Source organism: Phocoena phocoena, chromosome 3 (assembly GCF_963924675.1).
Source record: "Phocoena phocoena chromosome 3, mPhoPho1.1, whole genome shotgun sequence".
Lineage (NCBI taxonomy): Eukaryota > Metazoa > Chordata > Mammalia > Artiodactyla > Phocoenidae > Phocoena > Phocoena phocoena.
The window spans coordinates 836,352-853,703 of record NC_089221.1 but is presented as its reverse complement, the minus strand read 5'-3'; the positions used below and the strand labels follow the sequence as shown (position 1 = coordinate 853,703).

General features: G+C 65.5%; 1 protein-coding gene across 1 annotated transcript; it reads right to left on the bottom strand.

The window, feature by feature from the left end:
- Nucleotides 1–846: 846 nt before the first annotated feature.
- SLC6A19 (solute carrier family 6 member 19) lies at nucleotides 847–16,776 on the bottom strand. The gene is made up of 12 exons (XM_065874190.1): nucleotides 16,575–16,776; nucleotides 10,242–10,382; nucleotides 9,689–9,826; nucleotides 8,755–8,936; nucleotides 8,112–8,222; nucleotides 7,715–7,827; nucleotides 5,561–5,689; nucleotides 5,301–5,457; nucleotides 3,212–3,416; nucleotides 2,912–3,071; nucleotides 1,206–1,368; nucleotides 847–1,050 (listed from the first exon to the last, which is right to left on the bottom strand). The coding sequence occupies exons 1-12, from the start codon at nucleotides 16,774–16,776 to the stop codon at nucleotides 847–849; spliced, it is 1,905 nt and encodes a 634-aa protein (XP_065730262.1).
- Between the last annotated feature and the right edge of the window lie 576 nt (nucleotides 16,777–17,352).

Genomic DNA, 17,352 nt, shown 5'->3' with positions numbered 1-17,352 from the left:
TCACGACGCCGGAATGTGGCCAAGACTTGGGGGCTCTTCCCAGCCGGCAGGTGGGCGGGGCCCCACAGGACTCGCAAGCGCACTGGCCTCCTCTGGACAGGCCTTGAGAAGGGCGCTCCTAGCCACGAGGTAAAGGCCCCGACCTCACCGCGGGAGTCCCGAGCTTAGGAGGTGACAGCGAGGGGAATGGGGGGGGGGCAACGAGATTATGTTCCTAGGGGCTGAGGTGAGCAGGACACGCCCAGCAGGTGCACCCCCGCTGCAGCTCTGACTCTCCCTGGGAGTGCGGGCAGGGCGGGGGCACCACCAGTCTGCTCCTGGGCCGCTGGCCTCACCTGGCAGGCATGTGTGCTGCAGGCAACATGCGTGTGTACACGCATAGCCATAGGTGTGCATGCCGACACACAGACACGCACACACATACGCACAAATACACGCGTGCACGTGCCCACACACTCACGCGTGCGAGTCCATCCACGGGCCGACTCGCGTGTGCACCTTCTCACACATATGCGTACAAGCACACACACTCACGTGAGTGTACCCGCACCGGGAGGGTCCCGACTGTCTCCTTCTGTGCACACGTGCTTACATACACTGACACACGCACACATAACCTTGCACACGTATACACACCCACCCATACCTATGTAGGCACACACCCACACACTGTGTACACACTTTTATACTTGTTCGCTTGCAATGTACACACACACGCTCACACAGCATCCACGCATATGCAAACACTCGTGCACGCACGTATATACACTCACACGCTCACGCACGCACGCACCTGCAGCCCACCCTCTCCTCTGACGCCACCCCCCGTGCTGTGGGCGGGGCCACTCAGGACTTCACGTCCCCGTTCACCGAGACCGTGGACTGCGCACCAACCAGCCCCTGCTGGTCCCCTGCCCTCTGGAAGCGGTTCCTGATGAGCCTGTAGATGGCAAAGCCAGGGATGGCTAGGCAGGGCACCCCGGCCACGACGACCACCACGCCGTACACCCAGTTCGGGTACTTCACTTTCTGGGATTTGGGAAATTCCTCCTGGAGAGAGAGAGCGACCTTGGGGTGAGCAGACGAGGCAGCCGGGGCCTCCCTCGGGGCGAAGTGCCCTCTCCCCCGTGTGACTCCCTCCTGGCCTCCAGGCTGAAGGGAGGGGGAGCCGGCCCCCAGCCCCACCCCGGAGGCCCAGGGCTCACGTAGGCCGGGTTCCAGACGCTGTACACGAGCTCCTCGTTGACGCTGATCACGAGGAAGAACAGGAAGATGGTCAGCATGAGCAGAGGGCTCACCACCCTCCACGTGACCTGCCAGAAGATGTTGGGCTTGTGGCCGATCATGAACGCGATGTCCCGGTTGAACCTGCAAAGCAGAGACCGAGGGGGCTGTCCCCGGTGCACACTGAGACACCTTTAATCCCAAGACGGCGGAGGGCGGGCAGCCGCTCCACCCCCAGACAGACGGTCCCAGTCCTGCCATGCCGCACCCTGACCCGTCACATCCTTCTGGGCAAAGATGCGCCTCCCCGAGGAAGACCACCGTGGGCACAGCAGAAGCCGATCTTAGCCTCTGAGGACCCCCGCCGCCCCACGGTGCCACTGCCCGGCTGGACTGTGGACTCGTGTCAGAGGCGGCCCCGGGCAGGCACTGATGCACAGGAGGGGCCGGAACTTCTGGGGATGGAGGAGGGAAGCCGTCGAAGCCTCTGCCTCAGCCTCCTTGGCACGGCAGCAGCCCTGCCCTTGGGGAACCTCACCATCTCCCCCTGCCCTGTGCCCAATGCCCTTCTGCACAGATGCGTTTGTCGTCTGCAGAAATCAGAACAAAGTGGGCAGAGCGTAAACGTGAGCCGTCCAGGGCCCGGCGAACACAGAGGATGCTGCTGGAGAAGCGCAGGCGCCCAGGCCTTGTCCCCGTGGGGCTCAGGAGCCCCGTGACCGGACGCTTCCGCTCGGCCCGTCCTCCCCGAGGCAAGCGATGCAGGGTAGCTGCCCGGGGCCAGTGTCTGGCTTCAACAGCCTTCCGGCTGTTCACAGAGGGATGTGATCTCTCAGACAGTTTCACACCTGCTGCAAGGTCAGCATCACACATGCGGTGACATCCATACCTTTCCATCCGCACGTCCCTCCCTGACGTCTGCTGATGCTACACACAGCAGGTCTCCCAAGTGCGCCTCAGTCTCCCCACGGCGCCACCAGGCTGGTTCGAGTTGTGTTGCGAGTGAACCCCCTGCACGTGTGTCCTTACACACGCGCGTGCTCTTGGTGGTGCAGGAAAGGGGTCCCAAGGCGGCTCCCTCTATGGGTTTCCAGCAGATTATTTCTGGAGCTGTGGTGAGTCCAGCTCCTACTAAGAGCCCAGGGACCATCTTCTGGGTCCCCACCGATTCCCCGATGCCCTGAACGGCGGGCCAAGGGATGGCTGACCAGGCCACACTTGTCTGCCTTTCTTTGCCTGAGAAGCCCTCCCCAGACCCCAGGGAGCAGCCCTGGCTGGGCAGCCCGAGCTGGAATAAAGCACCCAGCTCCCTCCCCACAGGTGGGGTGCTGGGGAAGCCCCTCCACCCGCAGCAAGCGGCCTGCCTGTGCACCCGCCCTGGCTTCTCTCACCCACCCCGAGACTGTGCTATCTCCTTCCGCTGCTGCCAGCGCTTATCCTGGGGCCTGGGAGCATCTGGAAGCTGGACGGGGTACGGTTTGCATGCATGCGGGACCCCTCTTCTCTCCCTGTCGCCCTCCCAGGGCCAGGCCCCTGCCTACACCATGCCGGGCCGGAAGGGAGATGCAGGCTTGGTCCCGTGTCTTCGCGGGCCTGCCGCCCCTTGTCCTGGCCCGAACGCATCCCCTTGTCCCGTGATGGGAATGTCCCCTGGCCATTAGAGATGGTCCTTCGCCTTCCCTCTTACCTGTCTATGCCGTACACGTAGACGACAGAGAACATCTCGAAGAAGGCAACGGTGAGCAGGGGGATGGAGCCCGCGTACCTGTCCAGCAGGGACAGCCAGTACTGGCCGGAGTTCAGCGTGAAAATTAAGGCGAGGAGGTACGTCCCCAAGCAGATGAGGCCTGCGGGGCGCAGCAGGGCCATTGTCGCTGGGCAGAGCGGGCCGCCGGGGACCCAGGCCCCACATCTGCACCACGGCCGAGACCCCCGGAGCCGGTCCTCCCAGCTCTGCCCGCACGGCCCTGGCCCCGGTCCGGCCTACCTGTAAGCAGCTCCTTGGGCCAGTTTTTGGGGATGACGTTGAGGTCCTGCAGGGGCACCACCACACCCTCCATGTTCCCAAACATGGACGACAGGCCCAGACAGAATAGCATGATAAAGAAGAGCACGGACCAGAGCGGGGCCGCCGGCATCCTGGTGATGGCCTCGGTGAACACGATGAACGCCAGCCCGGTGCCCTCCACGCCCTGCAGGGTGCGGCAGGCGCGTCACCCAGGGGCCAGGCTGGCCCTGTCGTCAGACGGCCCTCCGCCTGCCAAGCCAGCACCACGCAAATATGGCTGATGGGAGCCATTGTGGGAAACGACCAGACCTTGTCTTTTAGCCCTAAGCGTATTTTTAAAAGCTGAACTAGTTTCGCGACCGGGAAGTGGATCACATTGTCCAGCAGTGGTCGGGGCCCCGTGCGGCCGGACAGACACTCGGCAGACGCACACGGACTGCCATCTGCTCACTGATGGGCACCACCACCCCCTACGTCTGGGGCCAGAGCACTAAACGACTTCAATGGGCCCGAGCGCGAGTCCCCAAAGCAGACACCCTGGGCGTGCGCCCACCAGCGGTCACAGCAGCCGACGGGGCAGGCAGCACCAAGGACGCGCCCGCGGGCACGTAATGACCACGCTTTGCCCGGGGTGGGTGGTCCTGTGCGGCCACACGCGGCCCACACAGGTCAGTGAGGCCTCAGGCAGGAGCTGCCCCTCTTGGGGGCCAGGGTTCCCGGGGATAGAACCTCCTCAGAGAAACCTGAGCTCGGAGGGACTGAGCGGGGAGCCGGCAGCCCCGCAGGACTCATGCAGGGCCGGGATCCCATCAGAAGCCGGGGCCCAAGGCAGCGCAGCAGCATTTACACCAGGGCCCAGGACACAAGGACTCAGCTCCACGCAGAAGAGTGGGAGGCTGAGGGGCGTCGTCACCAGCGGCCTGGTCCCACACCGCGGAGGAGCGTGTCCGGGGTTCTAAGAGCCCAGACCCCGTGGAAAAGACAAAAGCACGTCTGCGCTGCCCGGGGCGTGGGGAGGGGGGCAGGAGCTCTGCTGACGGAGGACGTCCAGGGTGCGGGACTGTGTGAACTTACAGCGTAAACTTACTAAAACCCTGCAAACTGCGCGGGACACGGGAGAGCTTCCAGGTGAGAACTGACACCTCGATAAGGTTGCTTTTTAAAAAGAAAGGAAATTCAGTCTCTTGGCCGGGGAGGGGGTCACCGTGACTCCGTCCCTCTCACCCGGGGCTCCCAGGGGAGAGCCAGGCAGGGAGGACCCTCTGCTCTGTGTCCACTCCTGGCGAGATTGTGCTGTCGCCGGAGAAACAGTGCCAGGCCCTCACAATGCTCCACATGCCCCGAAATGTCGGGTGGCTCCAAATAAGAAAATTGCAAAAACAAAATTAGTAAATGTTGGCCCATGAGCATCACAGAACGCAACGTCACTGATCTTGGAGTTGGTGTTCAAAGCATCTGTGCGTCAGGCGAGGGTTTCCCAGCACCGTGACAGCCACCAGCTGTCGAGTGATTTCAAAAGTATAGTTAGGGGCTTCCCTGGTGGCGCAGTGGTTGGGGGTCCGCCTGCCGATGCAGGGGACGTGGGTTCGTGCCCCGGTCCGGGAAGGTCCCACGTGCCGCGGAGCGGCTGGGCCCGTGAGCCATGGCCGCTGAGCCAGCGCGTCCGGAGCCTGTGCTCCGCAGCGGGAGAGGCCGCAGCAGTGAGAGGCCCGCGTACCGCAAAAAAAAAAAAAAAAAAGTACAGTTATAATGACTCTGCCCTTTTTGCAGAAGAAATTAAAGTAAAAATGGACCACAGGGTGTTTCTGTGTGTTTGACCTGAGGCCATGGAGAGGTCAGGCCCACGGAGGCCCTTGGGTCCCTGCCTCTGCATCTCGGGGCCTCACACTTGGGGCTCGTGGCCCAGCAGACGCTGGTGCCCTAGAGCCAGCGCCCAAGGGGCAGGAGGGGCAGGGTGGGCCGGCACGTGGCAGGGGGACGGGTCTGTCGGAACTGAGCTCCCGGGGGAAGCTTGGTGTCCATCCACCCAAGGTGCCCGCTGCCCTGCCTCGCGGCCCAAGGTGCCTACCTCCGAGAGGAAGGTGTTCATGTCGCATGTCTGGAACTTGAGCTCTGCGTAGGCCGCGGGGTTGGAGGCATTGCACCACTGCTGCATCTCAGCGAAGTTCTCCTGTGTCACGTTGCCTTCGGGCAGGTCGAAGCCATTGATGAGTGTCAAGATGTTCCTGGAAATAGAGTGAGGCTGACTCCAGCCCTGGGTGGGCTCCCTGGAGGCGGAGGCGAGGGGCGGGGACGCAGCGGCCACCAGGGCGCCAACCAGCCACTCACGCGCTGAAGCAGTCATCGAAGCGCTCGGTGGCCCGGAAGCCGATGATGGAGTAGACCACGGTGGCCGCGTACACGGACGTGAAGCCATTGATCACAGACACGATGACCGAATCCATCTCACAGTTGTTGCTGCGGACGAAAGCGGCTTCGGTGACCACAGGCCCGGAGACACCGTGTACACCCGACCAGCCCGCGCTGGCACAAGTGGGACGGCCAGAGCCATCGGGCCAGCCTGAGAGGCTGAGCCGCCCCTGGGCATGGATGGGGGAGGGGCTCTCGGACAACCCGCCCGGACGCCAGGTGACGGTCCCCAAGCCCTGCTGCGACCTGGTGGCCCCTCGGTGCCCCCAAAAGCCCTGGGGACCCCCAGAGCTGGAGCTGGAGATGCCTGTGTTCAAGTCTCTGCTGGGCCAGCGTCTGCTCTGGGCCCAGGAGGTGACTCGTCGGCCCCACGCGGGCAGGACAGCCTGGACCTTACAGCCCACCAGCCACAGAGGCTTCAAAGAGGCGGCGTGGGCCAGGTGTCCCCCACCCCCTGGCCGGGACCCCTTCCCTCCCCCCTCCCTGCCCCCCTGCCCCTGCCAAGGACCCCTTCTGCCGGCCGCAGGCCCTCACGGCTGAGGACTCCCCCCTCCACCTGGACACCCAAAGCCTCCCTCACCTCGGCGCATGACCACTGACCTCCCCCCTCCCCCCTGCCGACAACACCATCCTTCCAGACGCTTCCATCAGGAGCCCCCAGGGAAATGCAACTCAAACCACAGTGAGATGCCACGGCACACCCACCAAGGCGGCCGGAACCAAAACATTTGAGAGTGACAGGTGTGGGTGAGGGTGTGGAGGGACCAGGGCTGCGCACACGGCCCTGTGGGGGGCTGTGAGGTGGGGGCGCCGCGGTGGAGAACTGCTCCCCAAATGCTTAGACCTCGAGCCGCCCTGCAGCCCACCAGCCCTGCCCCTTGGGGTACACCCGCGGGGAGCCAGAACAGGCGCACACGGAGCTTGAACGCAAACATTCACAGCAGCCGGCAAGTGGACACAACCAGATGCCCAACGGCCGAGGGATGATACACGGAGCCCAGCGTGGCCCGTCCACAGGCCTCAGGGCGACTCGGCCACGAAAGGAAGGAGCGTGACGCACGTGACAGCCTGGACGAACCCCGAGGGCCTCAAGCTCAGTGGAAGGAGCCAGACACAGAGGGCGGAGCCTGAGGAGGCCGCATCTGTGAGATGTCAGAAGGGGCTGACCCCCGGGGAGAAAGCAGCTGAGTGTCCGGGGGCCGGGGAGGGCGAGGGGCTGGCTGCTGGGCGGCGCGGGCTTTCTCTCGGGGGTTGGAAATATTCTGGGATCAGCGGCAACCGTTGCATGGCTCTGTGAGCACACGAAAAGCCGCGGGACTGTGCGCTTTAAAGGGGGCGGGTGTGTGCGGCCAGGAGCAGCTGAATCTTCACCCTCAACTACCCCCCACCCCCCACCCCCCCGCGCCAGTCCGCTGGGCCTCACGGCACCCTCGGCCTGGGTGACCACACTCAGCACCCACCCGCCGTCGGAGCCTTTGTTCACGTGTTCTGGAGCCCCAGCGCGCTCTGACGCCAAGCCGGCCCAGCCCCCGGCTCCAGACCCCTCGCCCTGCTCGGTTCTTCCTTTTCTCCGAGTCTCTCATTGCCTGCGACCTGACAGAAGCTCACCGTGCTGGTGTGCCTCTGCCGGATGCATGGACGCGGGACCCAGGAGCATGGGTCCTGGCGCGTGGGAGGCGGGGGCGGGCGCCCTGTAAGTGCTTATGAGATGAGCGGACACCGCTGCGCTCCCCTGGAGGCCCTGGGGGTTCTGGTACTTTCTGTGTGGGTGTCGGTCTGGGGTGGACGGTGCGGGATGCCGAGGGGTGGGGGACGGAGGGGGTAGCAGCAGCGCTCGCTGCCTCAAGGGCCAAGGCACAAAGGGGAGGCCAAAGGGTAAGCAGGTCCCGCCCGCCTGCTCATGGCCCAGCCGACCGCAGTCCAAGAGGCTCGGACCGGCGCCTCTGGAGAGCGCGCGTCCCTTCCCTTCACGCTCACGGCAGGTCCAATGTGGAGACCGAGGCTCCGAGCACCGGAACACCTGGTGGAGTGACAGCCCTGCCGCCCACGGGACCCTCTGTCCCTCGTACTCACTGGACAGAGTTGTAGCTGGAGAAGGAGATGAGGCCCCCAAAGGCCAGCGAGAAGGAGTAGAAGACCTGGGCCCCCGCATCGAGCCAGGTGACTGGGTTGGCCAACTCCGTGACCTGCGGCCAAACAGACACCTTCGGCTGTGCGCCGCTGATGCGGGGGTGTGGGAGACACAGGAGGGGCGCCCAGGGGGGACAGGAGCCTGGAGGCAAGGTGACAGCCGAGGCCACCGGTCGGCGGTCAGAGGGAAAACGGCCCCGAGGCGACAGCTGATGACCCTCCACCCAGAGCCGCAGCTGAGCCGGCCCATGACCCACACAGGCCCGGCCCAGATGCAGGGACCCTGGGACCAGGCAGGCGCTGCGGTGCCCAGGCCAGCGGGTGGCCGGCGGGGACTCACGTTGGGCGTGAAGAGGAAGACGATGCCACTGGAAGCTCCCTTCAGCGTCAGGCCCCGGATCAGGAAGATGGTCAAGACGACGTAGGGCAGCGTGGACGTGACGTACACGGCCTGGGGAGGTGGCAGGTGTGGGACAAAGGAGGCCAGAGCGGGGGTAGGGGCCCCCGCCTCGAAGAGGAGGCTGGCCATGTGGGACCTGCGCTGCTCTGCTCCGTGCGCCCCGGGTCCCAGCCTCCCTCTCTGGTTTCTATGTTCTGTTGTGAACACGGTTGCTGTTTAGCTCTGCCGACCGGACGGACGTCCCTGTCCCCCCCACACTCGGCTTCCTAAACACGTGCTTGAGAGCCATCTGGTCCAGCACCGAGTCTGCGGCCCTCCCAGACAGAGGGCACGCAGGGGCTGGGCCCCCGGAGCTGGTGAAGGGGCAGCAGCTTGGGCGCGGCCCCCCCCCCAGCGCCCCCGGGACTGCCCGCTGTCCCTGCACCTTCCCGGTGGCTGGTGAAGGGGCAGCAGCTTGGGCGTGGCCCCCCCAGCGCCCCCGGGACCGCCCGCTGTCCCTGCACCTTCCCGGTGGCTGGTGAAGGGGCAGCAGCTTGGGCGTGGCCCCCCCCAGCGCCCCCGGGACTGCCCGCTGTCCCTGCACCTTCCCGGTGGTCTCGATGCCGCGGATGGTGCACACGTAGAGCACACTCCAGGCGCACGTCAGGCACAGCAGGACCCACCACTGCACGGAGCCCGAGTCGTCGATGGAGGTGGAGACGTTGAGGGTCTCCCGGTACCAGTAGTAATCCACGGGGGAGCTGCGGGCACACTCCTCCACGTAGCCTGGCACGGGCACCCATGTGAGTGTGGGTCACGGAGCAAACGGACCCCCAGGGAAGAAGCTCAGGCCCAGATCCCAGGGCACTGATGCCAGGGGTGCAGGGCGGCTGTGCCCAGCCATACACGTGTGTGCACAGCCACACGCAGCAGACACTATGCGCACGGCGTACTAGCAGGTGTGCGAGCACGCTTGCATGCGGTCGTGTGCACGTGTGCTACTCGTGTACGTGGTTAGCATACGCACACGCCAAACAGACTTCTCACATGCAAACCCGGTACAGGCACACACACGCACACGTGTGGCGTGCACACAGGGCCTCCACTGCCTGCCTTCTCCCCCCACCCCCACCCCACGGCACTCAGACATTCAGGGGGTCACCAGCCTTTGGGGGTCCCAGGCCGGAGCCCACACCGGGCAGCTCTGTTCAACCTCACACACTCTCGCCACTCTGAGCCCCGGGGTCCCAGGGTCCTGATTGCCCCCCAGGCTCACGGAACCACAGAGAGACCCTGCCAAGGGGGCATGGTCTAATCCTGGCAGACCTCCCCTCACCCCACCCCATCCCCAGAGATGGGAAGGTTGCCCTGAATGGTCCCAGTGCGCCCAGGGAGCCCACGGGGGCAGGGCCCGCCCCTCTCTGTGCTCCGGTTTTTGCCAAACTTGGGCTACAACCACGCGAACTTTGGAGAATCAGAGGGCGGCTGCTCGTGGGCCGGCGCCCCGCCCCCCCCGCCCCAGGCCCTCCAGGGCTCACCTGTCTGGTTGGCGTTGAGTGGGCACTGGCTCCACGGCAGGGGGTCCTGGAAGGAGTTGAAGAAGTACCACATAACCCAGGCGATGATGGTGTTGTAGTAGAGACCCACCATGAAGGACACGAACATGGATGCGATGCCTGAGGGGGAGTGGGGAGGTCACCTTTGGGGGGAGCCTCCTGGCCCACTGCGTGTGAGTGGACGGAGGCCCCAGACAGCAGGGGGCGGCCCCCGGCGGTCAGCGTCCCTCCCGGTCCCTGCTCTGGGCAGGCCGTGGGGCGCTCCGCTCTCCCCACATGTCTGCCCCTCCCAGGCCCTGCACGCCTGGGGACTCGGGACGTCCTCTGCTGCCCGGTTAGCCCCTGGTGGCCTGGACCCTGCAGCCACACCCCAGGAGATTCTAAGGAAGGGTTTGCAAAGGCCTCAGGGTGGGGGCCGTGGAGCCCTGGGACCTTCCTGTCCCTGAATCGTGAAGGGAAGGAAGGAGGACAGGGTGGGGCTTGCTGCCAACATGGGACCCCAGGCAGGCGCCCAAGTCAGAGTGCAGACACGCACCTACGCCCTTGAGGGCCGGGTGAATGGAGCTCCAGACGCCCACGCTCCCCTTCCGCAGCCGCTGCCCTATGGCGAACTCCAGGTGCAGCAGGGGGATCCCCTCCAGGACCAGCAGAATGAGGAAAGGGATCATAAACGCCCCTGGAGAGGGAGGGGCGGCATGCAGTCAGGGGGCAGCTCGCTGGACTACACAGGCCACCGTCACAGGCGTTTGTCACAAACACAAAGGATATCGCCGTCGACAACGCCCGTGGTGACGGCCAGCGGTGTTGCTGTGGGCGGGGCTCACGCCACCTCCTAACGGGGGCCAGCTCACCCTTGTCTGCCATCCCTGCAGGACGCTGTCTGCGCCACAGCCCCCGGAGGGCGAGGGATGGTGTCCACGTGTAGGTGGAGCCCAGGGAGGGGCACGTGCCAGGGTGAGTCCCTCAGCGGGTGTGGACACACGTGCCACCCTCACGCAAAGGTAGGGAAGGGCAGAGGGGAGAGGCCGGGGGTTCAGAGGCTGACCCGGACATCTGGCAGGAGGGCTTCTCAATCTGAGGCTCAGGGACCCTGCCCTGGGGACGTACGGGAGCCAGACGCAGCACCTGCCGGCCCTGCCCCCTGACGGGCACCAGGGTCCAGCCTGGCACCGACCAGGAGTCCCGTGAACATCTGCCGAGCATAAGTGAAGGACGGGGACGTGGTGACACCTGCTTTCACGGTGCATGTGCTCCCACTGGGCTCTGCTACCCGGCCCACAGTGACGCCCCTTCTTTCTGTGCCCCTTCCCACTGCTCCGTCCTCAGCACCACCACCCCCAGTCCCCAAGCCATGGTTGTGCCAGCCGCCCTGGCCCGATCCAGGTCGGGCCCCCCAGCTGCTCCCAACACCCTGAACCGGGCTCCGGGGAAAACCGGGGGGGAATTCCAGGTGCACACGGCCTGGCACCGCACCGAGCACAGCCGAGATTAGCACAATCGTGGTTACCAAAGGCCGTTCCCATTAGTCGGGACGAACCTCAAAGCCGAAACTGGGCGCTAAGAATTGGAGACACACGACTGCTTCAGGACTTACGAGCGGATCCAGGTCCAGCATGATGGGGTCGCGCGGTTGGGTTCCCAGGACGCCGGGGCTGCCCTGGGACGCTCGCTCTGTGGCACTACCTCTCCGCCCCAAGTGGCCGGTGTCCAGCTGTGAACCTACCAAGTGAGGGGGTGCCCCGCGTCTGCCCCTCACCCTGGGTGTGACACCCCATCTGGAGTGTCTGTGCAGCCCCCGTCTCCCTGCCTTCCCTGCGCCCACCTCTCCCCCTCGTCCTCCCCGCCCCCGCCCCTTTCTCCGGCACGCTCATTCTCTGTTCTCCCCCAGATATCGCAAACCCTTCACTTCTGCCCCGTCGTCTCCCGGACCGCAGCCAGGCCACCACCTCCCCACACTGGCCCCCCGGTCAGCGTGCGTGTCACAGCCTGAGCTAGCGGTCCTCGGTGGCGTGGCGCTGTGTGTGCCCACGGGTATGTGAGTGAGTGTGAGAGCGTGTGGGCGTGTCCGTGTGTATGTGGACACTCGGTGTAAGCGTGCGCGTGGATGTGTGTCCTCGTGCACGTGTGGGTGCACGCAGCGTGTGCATGTGCAGGTGTGAGAGGGTGTCTGTGTGCACACGTGTGTGTGTCGAGAGGGACTCGGAGGGGCGGGGGGCCCACAGCCTCTGCCAGCCCGGCTCTCCCTTGAGCTCCTGGCTTAGTCCCTTGGCCTTTTCTCTTTTTCCCTCCTCCGTCTGCCTCCACAGAGCCCTCACGTTGGGCGGACAGGCCCCAGAGCCCGGTGGCACCTCCTCCCTCCCCGTGGCCCTTCCTCGCTCTCCACGCCAGGACGCTGAGGGGCCACAGGCCGCAAGACTCTCTCCCAACCTGGGGCTCCAGGGACAGGCTTCTTCCGGTTCCATGGCTGCCAGGGGGCTGAGGGCCAGGAAGCAAGAGGTGTGGGCTGTGACCACGAGGAAAGACCCCAGGAAAAGAAGGCCCAGCAGACGGATCCCCTGAGGGAGGGGAGGGGAGCTGCCCTGGGTCTGGGGACACGGCCGGAGACGTAGGCTCAGGGCAGGGACTCCTGCGATCCCTCTGTCAGTGAAGGTAAAGTTGAAATAAGATTTGTCTCTCTGACGTTTTCTTGGGAGCTTGATTTGAAAATCTTTGGGGCAGAACTACCAAGAAGAAAACGACCCCATGATTCCAAATCCCGTCCCCTCCCCTCATGGTGCCACTTTTACTCACCCCCCACCCCCAGTCTCCCTGCCCCTTCACCTCCATCTGGAAACTCCTATTCATCCTTGAAAACCTCGCTTGGATAGCACTTCTTCCAGGAAGCCCCCCCTGCTGCCTGTTGTCCTGGCACCTCTCCCTCCCACAAGTTCCTCGGGGACCAGAGGCTCAGCTTCAAGAGGATGGGAGGGTGGGACCAGCACATGTCCACTGCACCCCCAGAGGTGGGCTGGGCCAGGGAGCCCTCCTGTGTGCCCATGTCGTGCAGTCCGCCTGCCCAGTTCCCCCAGCCCTGGCAGCACCAGCAGGAGGCAGGCACTCTGCACCTTGTTCTTTCCAGGGACGTGTGGTTCTTGGCTTCTTTTCTCTCATGAAACTCAGGCTCCAGGGAATATGCATCTTCCCTTTTTAAACGGGCTCCCCTTCCGCAGGGGCAGGTGTGGAGGAGGTGGAGGGACAGAGGAGGGAGGGCTGTGGGTCTCACTGAGGGAGGAAAGCCACGTAAGTGCCCGGTGCCCGGCATGGTTCCAAAGGTCCCCAGAGGCAGAGACGACCCCCACGGAGGGACACACATGCAGAGAGAGACGCGGGGGCAGGAGACGTAAACACCACCCCACCCCACCCCACCCCCGCCCCGGGATAACGACATGGAGTTTCTCCAAAAATCAGGAAGCCAGACGGGGGAGGAGGGAGCTGCCAGACAGGGGAGGAGGGAGCTGCCGGAAGAGGGCCTGGCGGTGGCCCACGTGGCGCAGGTTCAGGTGCGGGGTACCTCTCAGCTTTGGAGTCTCCCAGGGGCGCTTCACTTTTGTTTAATCATGAAGGATAATCGCAGACCCTCAGTCGGCTTCCAGGAGGAAAGCGAAGCGGAAACTGAGGCTGCTGCCCTTCCCGTGTCGAGGATTTGCCCGGGGACTTGGGGTGGTCCCATGCCTGGGCTTGTGTTGGGGGTGGGCAGCAGGTCCCTCAGTTGAGGGCCAGCCTCCCCCGGGCACTGCCCGCTTCCCCAGACACCCATGAGGGGCCGTGGGTCCCCCCGCCATTTCCCCAAATGACACCAGCGCCCGCCCTCACCCAGGGCCTGCCCTGCGTCCCTGCCAGCCCCGTGATCTGGACTTAGTGCCCGGCTGCCACGGAGCTGGCCTGCGGGAGGGGCCCAAGTAACGCGGGCGGGTCCTGCCCTCCCCGGGCCTGGCCCACCCTGCTGGTCTGTGCGGTCCCAGTCAGCATCTGGCAGAGCGGACCCCTGAAAGGCATCCAGGTCCCCCAGGCCAGGGGACGCCAGAGCCCCGTGGCACCGCCCCGCGGGCACAGCAGCTGCCCGGAGGGCCTGGGGGCAGAGAGGAGGCCTGGGTTTGTCCAGGGCCTAGAGGTCACGACCCCAGAAGTGGGACCACCTGGGACCCCACACTCCCGCGGGCCCTGCTCTGCCCTCCTCGCCTGGGCCCTGTCCCCTGCGGGAGCACCGAGCCCGTGTGTGCCCCGGGTCTGCCGGACGGGCAGAGGTGGCCATCGCAGAGGGAGTGGACAGAGCCGGGGTGTGGAGGCTGGCGATCCAGGCACCCCGGGGGGGCCCACCTCCTGGAAACCCAGATGGCACGGGGGAGGGCGGGATGCGGCGTGGGGACCAGGGAGCTGAATGCAAGCGTGGCGCCCGATGCCGGACTCCTGGTCAGAGCAGAGGACAGGGAGCAGGTGCACTGCCCGCCTGCCGGCTGGACGTATAACCACGCGTGCGGAGCCCACGGAACGCTCACGGGGACTTGGGAAGGAGGGGCACAAAGGACGAAGGAGGAGATTCCTGAAGTGAGGCCACCCTGAGGCGTCGAGGGAGGAGCAGTGCGGACGGTGGGGGAGAGAGGCGGGGAGAGGTGCCAGCTTCCCCCACCCCCCAAGCCCAGAAAAGCAGCAGGTCTTTCCCAAGCCCCAGGGAGCTGAGACAGCCGGGGCTCCCACCCCCGCCCGCCCAGCAGGCTGCTCTGGGCCAGCCAGATCCTCCTCTGTGGCTGGGGCCACAGGCCTGCCTGCAGGGGGACAGCTCCTTCAGCATCACAGACCCCTGCTCTCTGCTGACAGCAAACACTCAGCCCAGAGCAGAGGCAAGCCGAGGCCAGGCCAGCCCGCGGGAGGGTGGAGGCGAGGGCTGCACACCCGCAGCCCCTGCTCGCGGAGATGCCGGGACCCACGCGAGACCCAGAACCAGAGGCCCGTGACTGCGTGGTCCCCCAGGGCCGTGCAGCAGCCGCTCGGCGTGCACGTGGCCACACACGCAACAAATACCGGGCAAACGTCGCCAACGCTCAAGCCTGAATCAGGGGCCTGGGGGTCCTTGTTGTGGCTTTCTCTACTTTTCTGTATTTACTTTTTTTCATAATATAAAGTTTAAAGTATCAGGGGCCTGGGGGTCCTTGTTGTGGCTTTCTCTACTTTTCTGTATTTACTTTTTTTCATAATATAAAGTTTAAAGTAAAGTAAAAGATCGTTTACTTCTTGAATGACCCAGAACTCCTGGAAATAACTGGAGACAAAGTAAGTTTTCACCAAGCCAGAACGGACGGTCAGGGTGGGAGGAGGTCAAAAACCTTCAAAGGCGGCATTTATCCCCAAGCTGGACAACCACCCCCCTCCCTCCTAGCTGGCTCTGCGGGGGCGGGAACGTCACCCTGATGGGTCCCCTGCCACCCGCTGCCTTGTCCTCAGGGATCGTCTCCCGGGTGTGGAGGACAGGACGCCCAGTTCCTGACCTGTGAGCTGGCCCAGAGGACTGTGGTCGGGCCCTCCCGGGGGCGGGGGGAGCGGGTGGACCAGAGTCCCGACCTGTCTGGGGCGGGGCGGGCGGCAGCCTCGCCCAGGGTGCCAGGGGCTGGACCTCCACCCTCGCCCAAGCGGAGGAGGGGCGGGGCCGCCTGAGGGAGCCCAGCTGCCTCCGTCAGCGGGGTCTGAGGCCGCTCTCGCGCTGCCCCTCGGGCTCCTGGCCCGTGTGCAGCTGTGCCCGGGAACCCCACTTCCCACGGGGAGCTGTTCCTAGTCAAGGGCCTAGGCTCCCTGGGAGTCTGAGGTCTTGGTTTCTGCTCTGTCACTCTCACTGAAGACCTTGCAGCTGCTGCCCGCGTGGTCCTCCCGGGCGTCCCTGCCCGGCTCTGGGGTCCCAGCCCCCTCTTCTCAGGGACAAGCCCCTGGCCTCCACCCACAAAGTGGGTCCACCCTGAGCCGCCCGGGGCCCACCTGCAGAGGGAGCATTCAGCCCTTCCTCCCTGCCCACCTCCTGTCCCTGTGCTGGACTCGAGGCTGGGACCCTCCCCCAGGACGGCCCCTCAGGGGCCGTGACCAGCAACTTCCAGAGGGGGGGCACCAGCCTCACTGAAGCAGCTGAGAGCCCGGCAATAATAGGCCGGACTCAGGCTGGGGGTCCTGACCTCGCAGGCTCCCTGGGGCCCCAGGCACAGAGGGAAGCGCAGGCTGGACCAGAGGCTCAGAGGACACACCCTCGCAGACACTCAGGAGCTCGAGCCCTTGGGGGTGGCACTGCGGGGACCCCGGGAGGCCACCTCCACGTCTGCTCTTCTGGGGGGCACTCGTGTCACAGAGCCTGGGAGAGCCTGCAGCTTCCTCGGAGTTAGAACTGACTCAGGTCACCGGAGGGCGCTCAAGAGCCCACAGATGTAGGAGCATCCCCAGAGCATCCGACCGGCCAGCTCTCGGGCTGGCCGTCCCGCGAGCGCTGCACCTGCCCCAGACCTCCTCCCCGAGTCCCGTTCCCCTACCCCAGGCCGGCATGGAAGGCGACACGCAGGGAGGGCCCAGCCCGGTGCCTACATGGTAGACTCACCAAGGGCTGGCGTTACTGCCCGTCGGGCCAGCACCTTCCACACTCAGAGGAGGGGGCTCCTCCCTGACCCCCACCCCCGGGTCAGACCAGGTCTGGGAACAGGGCAGGGCTCCAGGGTACTGGAGCATGGGGGCCCCCCACCTGACGCGCAGGCCCTGGATGTGCCAGCCCGGCGCGCCCGGAGCCGAGGGGCTTGCCGGCCCCCAGGCCACAGTGGGGCCTGGGGTGGAGGCGTGGGTGTCGCCCGCCCCGCCCGCCTACCTCCACCGTGGCTCTGGCACAGGTAGGGGAAGCGCCACACGTTGCCCAGGCCAACGCAGAAGCCCACGCAGGTGAGCATGTACTGAGCCTTGTTGTCCCACTTGGGCCGGGAGCTGCTCTCCTGCTTCTCGAGGCTCTCCAGCTCAGCCAGCGTGGGGATCCGGGCCTCCAGGCCGGGGTTGGGCAGCAGCAGCCTGACCATGGCGGGTGCAGGTGGGTCCCTCAGGCGCGGCCGGAGCAGAGGGTAAGTGGCCACGGGCCGGAGCCCCAGCACTTTATAGGGAACCTTTGGCACCTCACCCCGAGCACCTGGGCCGAAAGGAAGCGTCAGCAGATCTGGAGGGCGAGTCCACCAGACTGTTAATGCCTTATCTGCAGAGGCGCCGTGGACCCTCCAGGCTGCTCCCTGGCGCTGCCGGCCCCTCCCCCTGTGCAAACGCCAAGGCAGCGGCTCAGGTGAGCCTCGCCCACCCCCACCCCCACCGCGCACACCGGACTCTCCAGGAAGAGGGACCCGATGGTAGGACAGCCGCCTGGCTCTGCAGGACTCGGGCTCTCCGCACCCTCGGAGCCCCGCCCACCGGCCACAGCCCCCCCTGCGGAGGAGGGGAGGGGGCCCTCTTTCCCCAGCTCTCCCTGCCAGCGGGGGGACGTGGGGCATCCTGACCGCCTAACAGCTGGAGCCCTGGGTCCTGGCAGCAGCCCGCAGCCCTGTCCACACTGAGCCCGGTGCCGCCTGGGCCCCCCGGCCTGAGCTCTGGGCTCTAATTAGGTCCTC

Bases quoted from the DNA above. Each gene is read 5' to 3' on its own strand.
- SLC6A19 (XM_065874190.1), bottom strand. From the start codon at position 16,776: ATGGTCAGGCTGCTGCTGCCCAACCCCGGCCTGGAGGCCCGGATCCCC. The intron at 8,223-8,754 runs GTGCAGGGACAG...CCACCTCCCCAG, and splicing joins GCATCGAGACCACCGGGAAG to GCCGTGTACGTCACGTCCAC. The intron at 1,369-2,911 runs GTAAGAGGGAAG...TCTGCTTTGCAG, and splicing joins TACGTGTACGGCATAGACAG to GTTCAACCGGGACATCGCGT.